At 34.2% G+C, this 9,320-nt stretch overlaps 1 protein-coding gene across 15 annotated transcripts in view; it reads right to left on the bottom strand.

The window, feature by feature from the left end:
• Window positions 1–9,320, bottom strand: part of GPD2 (glycerol-3-phosphate dehydrogenase 2) — a 179,597-nt gene that overhangs the window by 24,687 nt on the left and 145,590 nt on the right. For 8 of the 15 annotated variants that reach the window (XR_010150106.1, XR_010150101.1, XR_010150102.1 and 5 more), the window contains one exon: window positions 7,058–7,179. Coding sequence is in view for 9 of the 15 variants with exons in the window: in XM_016949838.3 (XP_016805327.1) it covers window positions 7,058–7,179 (122 nt within the window). In the remaining 6 variants the exon portion in view is untranslated. Of the gene's footprint in view, window positions 1–4,992; window positions 5,083–5,881; window positions 7,180–9,320 lie in introns of those variants that run through there. The other 7 variants (XR_010150104.1, XR_010150103.1, XR_010150105.1 and 4 more) reach the window with 2 other exon arrangements.

The following is a 9,320-nucleotide window of genomic DNA, read 5'->3' as shown; positions in this document are numbered from 1 at the left end:
GTGACTCCACACAATTAGTACGAGCTGTGCTACACCAACATGTATGCAAAGGGGAAAATGGTCAGATAACAATTTCCAACAGTAATGGGATGATGCAGGAGCCCTGAGAAGCTGAAAATTTACTTTATGGTTTTTAAACCATTTCTGGGTTTAATGAAATAATTTGGTATCCATTAGAGGGCAGCATAAGAACAAAAACTAAGCACAGCAAGGGACGTTTCCCCTGCAGATTGACAAGCACTTTTCCTGAGGTAAACTTTTTCGATGTACTAATATTTTACAAGTGTAAAGCCAATGAATGGAGAAAACTAAGTAATGAAGAAGATGGGAACGAATCCTACTGTTAGAGAAAAATGACACCAAGGACAGCATATGCCAATTTAGCTTTAGGGAGTTTTCAGGCCATACATTAACTCCTTCCACACTCCACCTGTTTTTAGGGTTAAAATAGAAATGCTCCTTTCTGGAGCTTAATGATCTTGTATTTTGCAGACAATGTTTCTGATGGAATTACGATGAATTGGGAAATAGTGATCACGTGTTTGTGTTCATAAGAAGTGTATCATGAACTGTGGCTTATACTAAAACTACTCTAATTGGTCCAATTTTTATTTCTTAGAAACAAATTGTTGAAGAACTAACGCCAGTTTTTAATGATCCAAAACAGAAATAAATATTCTAGTCTATTACCGTCCTATATGGAATAAGTCAATATTAAAGCTAATTAACCCTTTTCAAAGGCATTTTGTCCCAGGTTTTTATTTAATGGTTCAGTGCTGCTTCAAGCATGGATCAAGCTGGATAAGCTCCATTTAAAAAATGGCCCATTTTGAAAACAGTTTAGCAGCTCACTATGACAACTATATTTATCAGGATAAACTTGACTTTTTCAACTGTATAAATAAGTGACCACAGTTTCTTAAAAGATCCAACAATAAAATAGATGATGGTTTCTTAAAAGATCTGACAATAAAACAGAGATTAAGGAAAATAGCCAAATCTCTTTAGTAACATTATAACATTATAAAAACTGATTTCATTTATTACTTTTTAAAAATATTTAGCTTTAGAAATATTTTCAGGTTTTTACTTTTGGGGGTATTCCTAATGGGGGTTCAGGGTGGTCCCCGTATAAGTTATTTCATTCTAGGTCACATGTGAAATGAAAACCTAACATTTGTCCTTTTTGGAAGAAGCCATGATTTTTTAATAGTGTTCAAACACATAGTGCGAAGCCCATACTTTTCAGGCCATAAATGACTACTTTGACATATGAAATCCTATGAAAATTATATACATTATTTAAAGAATTTGGCATTCTTCCCCTGTGCTATAGTAGCAAATCACAGAATATACTTTAATATCAAGCTATTTTTGACTTATAAAATAGATGATATATTTTGTACATGAATTAAATTCTTCACAGTACCAGAGGAATTAATTTTAATGTTATGAAATTTTGATTAGCCTGCTGTAAAATCAGAATTGTTTACCGCAAGTGTCTGGGTTCTGACTCTTATAGTCTTTCCAAACAGATAATGAAATGAACTGGGAATGGGGGTGGTGGGGTGGCAGAGTAATTTATGAAAACATGGTACACCATAATTTTGCCATTTGTCTGCAATAAGGATGGCAAATGATTCATGGGATAAAATGAAATATTTCTCACTGTCATTTCAATGGATCTAAGATTTACAGCTTCTCAACTTGGATAGGAAAAACTCTGTATGCAGAAAAATGAACTGCAAATCAATTAATGATGGAGATGAAAAACAAAAAATGATATTGAAGCAAAGGTGAGAAAAATCTAAGCAAGAAATTAAAAGGGGAGACGAGACTATTTACTTTGAATCTTTGGAGGCAGGAGGTAGCAGAGAGGGAAGCCTCTGTTTAAGAGGGCATTAAGGTCAGGTTAAAGAATAGTGATATGTTGATTGAGGTCATTACGTTTAGATCACTTAGACAAACAATAAGATAGCTTTTAAAGCAAAATCAGATATGCCTAAATTGGATTTAAATAATAAATTTAGACCTAGTTTTATAGTATAAGACTAAAACAAATAAAGAAATTCTGTGGTTATGAAAGATTTGCCTCCAATTCAAGATTGTCCTTAACCAAAACTATTATTTTATAGGCACCAGGGCCAAAGCATATACATATATATGTATTTCACACCTCCCAACTGCTTGGTACAATGAAGGAAAGCTAGCAGCAGCAAATGAAAAAACTGATCCTAGGCTCTACAGGAGTCACTGTACTTGGAAAAGGAGAGCAGGGATGTCTGCTGTAGGCACAGACCATGGGCATGAATGGCTCAGAAGCTGGTGGAACTAGTTGTAGTCTGGGTCATGCACTAATAATCAAGGTAGGTACTATGAAACTCAATCCTCCCACCTCCTCTACTGAAAGATGATATACTACCTATGACTACAGCATACAAACCTTAACCTCCCTAGATTGAAGCAACTCCAATGTGAATACAATTAACAGGGAACAGACGGTAGGGTACGCTGAGCAATGCAATTCAAATGCCAAATGTGGAGAACAAAGATGGTCCTGATAATTCTGCTAAAGTAGTATTTTGCTTAGATCACATGAGTCTTATTATTCTGGACCAGGTATTTAACAAAATATAAAGATATCTATTACTTTTTGCAAAGAGCCCAGGACCCACAGGACTACCTCTGGTATCATCAAGGCTCAATACATCATGTTCTGTGCCTGTATTTCACAAGTTAGGCAGCTAATTAGAGACCTAAAATACAAAACACATGCACAAAAAGCTCATCATCTCTGTCTCCTATACAGAATTTGTTTCACTATGAGGGTGCCAGATCAATTTAAAACTTTTGTTGTTTCCTTCCTTCATAAGTCAAATGTCATCAGGTGAAATCTGACACCAGGGACAGTACAGTGTTGACAAAGATAGTAAAATATTGATGCTAGTATCATATTTTTTTGATGACCATAAATTTTATACAATTGGGAGCAATATTTTGATAAATTAGATATTAAAAAATTTTAAAGCACTAACAGATTTGATAAGCTAGATCAACATAAAATGTTTTAAGCTGCCATGTATTTTTTTCCAGGCACTGAACAGTTTCTTGTTCCAAGTCTGTCTGGGAACCCTTGCTTTGGGGTATTCTATACGATTTCAAAGAACCTTCAGAAGCTCACACATGCCTTTGGGCATGCAGAACCAGGAGGCAGCACATCTAAACCACAAATGGAGAATATACTCCATCTACGTGTGTAAATTAAACCCCATAAAATAACATGGGCATTATAAAATTTGTGTTAAAACTGATAACAGCTTTACTGATTTACTGACAATGAAAATATATAGCATTTTTTTCTGTCAGAGCATTTATCAACACTTGGCAACCCTGCACTAACTTGACATGTAAGATGATCAAAATGGATTATGTAATCTTTCCCATTCATTTCTATTGATTTTAGTTATGATAAAATTCATCAGTGTGCCTGGGAACGCTTAGGCTGAAAGGCTCTGGTAGATTAAAATAAATAAATAAATAAATAAGGAAAGAAAAGGAAAAAAGAATTCAACTGAGTTATAATAGGATGAATGTAATTGTAGAATAGGATTGCACAAATACAGAAGTCATGCCCTAAAGGCTACAGCAACAAATTAATACAAATAATTCTGGCAGTCTTATAAAATTACATCTATCTCTGTAGATATTTCACTTTTGTGTCATCAAAAACACAGTTTGTAAAAATATTTTCAAACTTTTTTTAAACTTCAACAGTAATCAAAGTTATCTGACTGCAAGTAACATCAAAATGCTAGCAAATAGACCATTTTGATCAGTTTTATTGATTCATGCTTCCAGTTCTTATTCAGTTAAAAACAAGGCACATTAAATACATCCTCCTATTGCTCTATAAATGCATGCAGCTCATTCTGTGTATCAAAAGTAATAAATAATGGCCATAAAACACCAAGACAGTTATAAAAATGACAACCCAGCCTCAAACATAGTATTTAACAGTCCAGTCTAGAACAATAACCCAACACGATACATAAAAGTGCCACATACGAAAACATGCGGTGTGTATATCCACTCTAGCACTGAGCTTACACTTGCTATTTAAAAACATAGTAGGGCTTTTTCACTCCTTCAGAAAGGTTGACATGATGCAAACATCGCAAGTTATAGCATCATTGACTTTAATATTACATTCATATGCCAAAAATCTTTACAGATACATAAGAGAAAAATAACATCAATGATGACTCCTACAGTATATTTAGTAAAAGTGAGAATGAGTTTTTTGTTGTACAAAAGAGGAAGCTACATATTTTGAAACAGACAAAGCAAAGCCAGAAACTGAAGCAGGTTAGAGAGCATGCATTTAATAGCAGAAATCCTAAAGTTACACTCAGTATAAATTGATTGAAAGCAAGAATATTGCAAACAGCATGATGGATATGAGGCAGACAACCTTGGCTTAACAAATAATCCAGCATTATCATTATTGTTATGACTGTGGTGGGGGCTATTTAAAGGAGTATCCAACTCTCCAGCACAGATGGGGGTTCCTTCACCTGAATCCCCTCAAAGGCTCTTGAAGTAAATCACTTGATAATAAAAGGCAATCCCTGCATACCCAACCCGACCCCAACAGAATCAACTGATGTCAAGTTTATATGCAAAGGGAAAAAATTTCTTTTGTGCTTGGAATGAATTTTGAAGAAGCTTATTCCCCCCTATTGCTTGTCTCCCTTTCTTAAATCAGGTAAAGAAGCTGTACAGGTTTAATTAAGAGCTTATACAAAATGCTGGGGTGCTTTATTCACAGTAACGGCTTGAAATCAGTTCGTTTCCAAATTGAGTCTCTGGGATTGGTGAAGGACTCTACATTTTAGAAATTAGCAGATTTAAAGTAAAAGCAGATATGCTCAAAAGAAGAAAAGTGTGCTTTTCTTTGTCCTTAAAGGAACTTCATTCATAGCAAAGCATGCACAAACAAGGCCTGTTTAACAAACACAGATCTGCCCGGGCCCTACTGTAACAGAATCAGGGAGGGTACAAGTCATCGTTATCTTGATCTAACTAGAAAGAGAAAGAGAGAAAAACAGAGAGAGAGAGCACAAATGTACCATATTGTGTATATCATCTGGGATATTTTAAAGGACAATTTATCTACCTATTAAGTGTCACTGGGTTCTAAACAATGAAACTTGTTATCTGGATAGCAAAAAACACTAAGTTGTAAAGCCACAAGCTTCAATTACTTTTAAAAAATGAAAAAGCCAGTGTAAAAATTCACACTTTGAAAGAAAAAAGTTCACAGTGATACCTGGGAGCATCACTTGCTCTGTTTTAGGATTTCCCTTAGGAAGTGGCAAGCGTCTAAAACCTCATTTAAAAACAAAATGAGCTAAGATGCTGTCTTTCTCTGCAGTTTCTGTTTCTTTCAGAGGTGGTGGGTGAGTGCGTAGGTGAGTGAACCTCCAGTGTTTACATAGTGACATACAGGCTCAGAATCCACTTGAATAAGGCGTAAAGATACTCTGCAGTATTGACATAAATAAAAATAACAGCAAAAAGTGTTTTATGTGCCAGTTTAAAAAACTAAGACTTCAAGTCTCTGCAATAAAAACCTGCCATGAAATAAAGTATTACATCTCCTATTAGATACAGAACCTGATGTTAAAAAAACAACAAAAAAGTAAGTAGTTAACTTTACAAGAGGAAGTACGATTAATAAATATTCAGATAACTAGTTAAAATGCCACCAAAATGTAGCAAAAGCATCCCAAACTGCATTACTTGTTAAATTCAATACACACTGACTTTTGCTTTGGACTCTGTGTGTGTGTCGGGATGGGGGTTGGTGATTATTTTTCCATTTTTGTTTTTGGTTTACTGAGAATATTTCCATGGAGTACAGAAGGGGAAAGACTTTAAGCAACCATGATGACCTTGGAAACTGGTTATGTGCCTTATTTAACATATAATTATAATTAAAGTTAACTAAAGTCTATTCTATCTTCCTTTACTATGGTTGCAAGTACCCCCAAAAAAGATGGTAAGCTAGATTTGACAATACCACATGCTTCAAAATTTAGGCTTGGGAATTGAATCTTTTGTCATCATATGTGGATATATAAAAACACATTTTTAACTCTTAAATGTATTACTACTGTAATAATTAGATAAATTTGGTCTCATCCTATTACATCCAAATTGCCACTTAAATGCTGGTTTTAAAGTAAGAAGAGCAAGGATCTTCCTGGCAACTATAATAGTCAAAGAAAACCAGCAGTGACTGAAGAAAAAAATGAACTGCTGAGATGAAACTATCACTGTAACTCCCAGCAAATGTCAATGCTATCCTTATCTTATACCTGTGATTCTGGAAGCTTTCAGAGTTTCTCTTTGAGACTTGCTCCAGTAACCAGATCTAAACTTTTCCTTCCCTCTCCAGTTAGCCAGTCATGCTCTAGATATAAAAATGTGGAATATTGTTTGCATGAGGAAGGTAGACAAGCTGGAGGAAGATGGGGCTGAGAAATCTCCAGAAACACTATCATTTCAATAGGTAACTCTTTTTAATAACACATGCTGTCTATAAGCTTAATTTCTCCAGAAACACGATCATTTCAATAGGCAACTCTTTTTAATAACACATGCTATCTGTATGCGTGTCACAAAATGTCTCCAGCTTTTTTCAATTTTTGCCAAAATATTCTGTTTTTAGAACTCATTTAGAATAAGGGAATAAACAAAAAGAGAATGTGTCACATCTAACAGGTCACAAAACAGATGCAAAACTAATGTGCATTGAAAATGAGAAAAAGAAAAAATATACTTAAAAGCTAGACTGAATGGCAAATACAAATAAAGTACAGCAAATAAAGCTGGCAAATAAACCAACACCTTAAAGTTTTGGAATGTTTTCTAGTGTTAAAAAAGGCAGCTATCCACATTCATTATTTTAGAGTGGTTTCAGTCATCTCTGGTTGTTACATGGTGATTTGTCGTTTCTATGTTTGTTGGCTGTGGATTTACTGCCCAGACTCACAATCCTCCACAACTACGGTCCACTGGAATTGGAACTCTTCTGTCGAGGTTCTCTTCTGCAGTTTTCATTAGTATAGCAAGTCGGCTTCCAGATACCCTTCCTTTTTGAATAGCACTCATCAGCTTAAAGAGAAAATATGCAACAGATTCAGAACGCAGGCCAACTTACTCTCTTCTTCATGGCATCATAATCGTTAGAATTGCAGCAGACAGAGGTAATTAAGTGCTCCATCAAAAACCTTAACAAGTACTACAGCTCAGATAAGAAGAGTCTAATTTTTAAACGTTTCCAAAAGAGGGGAAGAGGCAGGTATTTCAACACTGCCACAAAAAGTACATCCATCTAGTAAATCAGCCTGCCTCTAAAAGCAAATCTTAATGCATCATTTTTTGTCCTTTAATGTGCTCAAGGCACTTTTTTTTTTTTTTTAGCAACTTCAAATATTGGATCTTTAATTCCATTTAAAATCTTAAAAAGGAATCTCAGGGATTGAACAAAGACAAACCATGACCTATATTTGTCTACCCTTTTTTTTAATGTTACTGTACTTGACAACTTCGAGTCCCCTAAATCCAAATTCCTTAAAGACTTTTTAACGTAATTTACATTTAATTCCTTGAAAATGGACCCAGAGATCTACCTTAAGAATTAAAAGCACTCTACAGCCCAGATTTTAGCTAATTCATTTTTATCCAATGGATAAAATCAGAATTAGTCTTGAAATTACACGCAGGCAGCGGGCAAAGGCCTTTAATCTGGAAGGCACTTTGCAATTATGAGCATAGGGATTTTTTTCCTTTTCAAGTTTGATGTGGTTTCAACTATTTGCTCTTCTTGATCTCACTTCCCTAATCTTTTTTATTTGTTTTAAAAAGAAAAGATTTAGCTATTCATCATATAAATATATACACACATGCACACACATCATATATATATACACATTATATATATACACACACACATTATATATATATATGATGTATCTATGTATGTATGTAAATTCTCAAAATATTTTTAGGGTTATAGCTTTTAGCCTATAGAGACACGTTGCTTAAAAAGAGCTCTGAATAAGAGTCAGAGACATCTGCCAAGGGGCTGGATCAGAATTTCATGACCTTATTAAAAGCTGTTTCACAAGCTATTGCTTATTAGAGATGGACTCCTACATGCAAAAGTGTCATTAAAACCCAGACTTAGAAATAAAGTCATATAACCATGAGATATCTATAAGTGATCCTTCTGTGAAGATTAATGAAAAACCGTATCTATATTCAAAAAATATATTTAATGGGATAAACATGGGCTCTTAGTCTGCAGAAGAGCAAAATATTTTAAAAAAACTAAAAAAACCCTTCAAATATACTTTACATCTGAGGAATGATGTAACATAAGCAATGCTGACATCTAAAGACGGAACAATTTATTGTTTATTGCTTTGTCTCTGATTCCAGGAAGACCTGCAAAGTTTATCAGAGCTAACACAACTGACAAAGCTAGAGGTTTTTTAAGCCATAGACAGTATATGATGTGCCAACTTCTAAAAACTCAAAGTTTTCTTTAAACACTACATGTATCTAGAAACCATATTACAAGAAAGAAATAACATTTGGGTGTGAATATATTTCATGAGGAATATGGTCAGCATTTTAAAGTTGAAAATCACACTGTGTATTTGTTCTTAGTAAAAGCATGAATAGTCCCTTTCATTTGGAATTGGACAAAAAATACTCAATTATTTAAAAAAAAAACTCTACAAGAAAACCTGCAGATAGTTTCAATTATCTCCTGCTTTTAACTCAACTGCATTCAAGAAAATTACTTAAAACCTAAACCACATAGCATATTCATAAAATCAGATTCTTATTGTTTCTAAAGTGCCATGTCTTTCAACCCTAAATTATGCTGTTTATTTACAACACATGAAATGAAGCACAGGCCATTTCTTTGAAGAAAAGTTTTCTAACATTGTGAGGGCAACAATAAAATATTCTCCAGAAAAACTACACAAAAAATGCATTAAATGGTGTTTTAATTCCCAAGCATAAATTTTAAATTCAATTTAAAATGTGTATTTAGTTAAACAGTAAGCTAAAGAACCAAACATTCTTTTTTGTAATGCTGGACACAACCTGTGAAAATTTTCTGCATTTAGATTCAACAATGCTCTTATCTGCAGCTCATCTCCAGAGAGACAATTACCATTTCCTTTGCCTTGATCTTGTTTGTTTAACTTGACACAGTGAAGAAAGGGCTGACATTGACC

Source organism: Pan troglodytes, chromosome 13 (genome assembly GCF_028858775.2).
Source record: "Pan troglodytes isolate AG18354 chromosome 13, NHGRI_mPanTro3-v2.0_pri, whole genome shotgun sequence".
NCBI classification, from domain to species: Eukaryota; Metazoa; Chordata; class Mammalia; order Primates; family Hominidae; genus Pan; species Pan troglodytes.
Note: the sequence above shows the minus strand (reverse complement) of the source record. Positions and strands in the feature narration are given on the sequence as shown.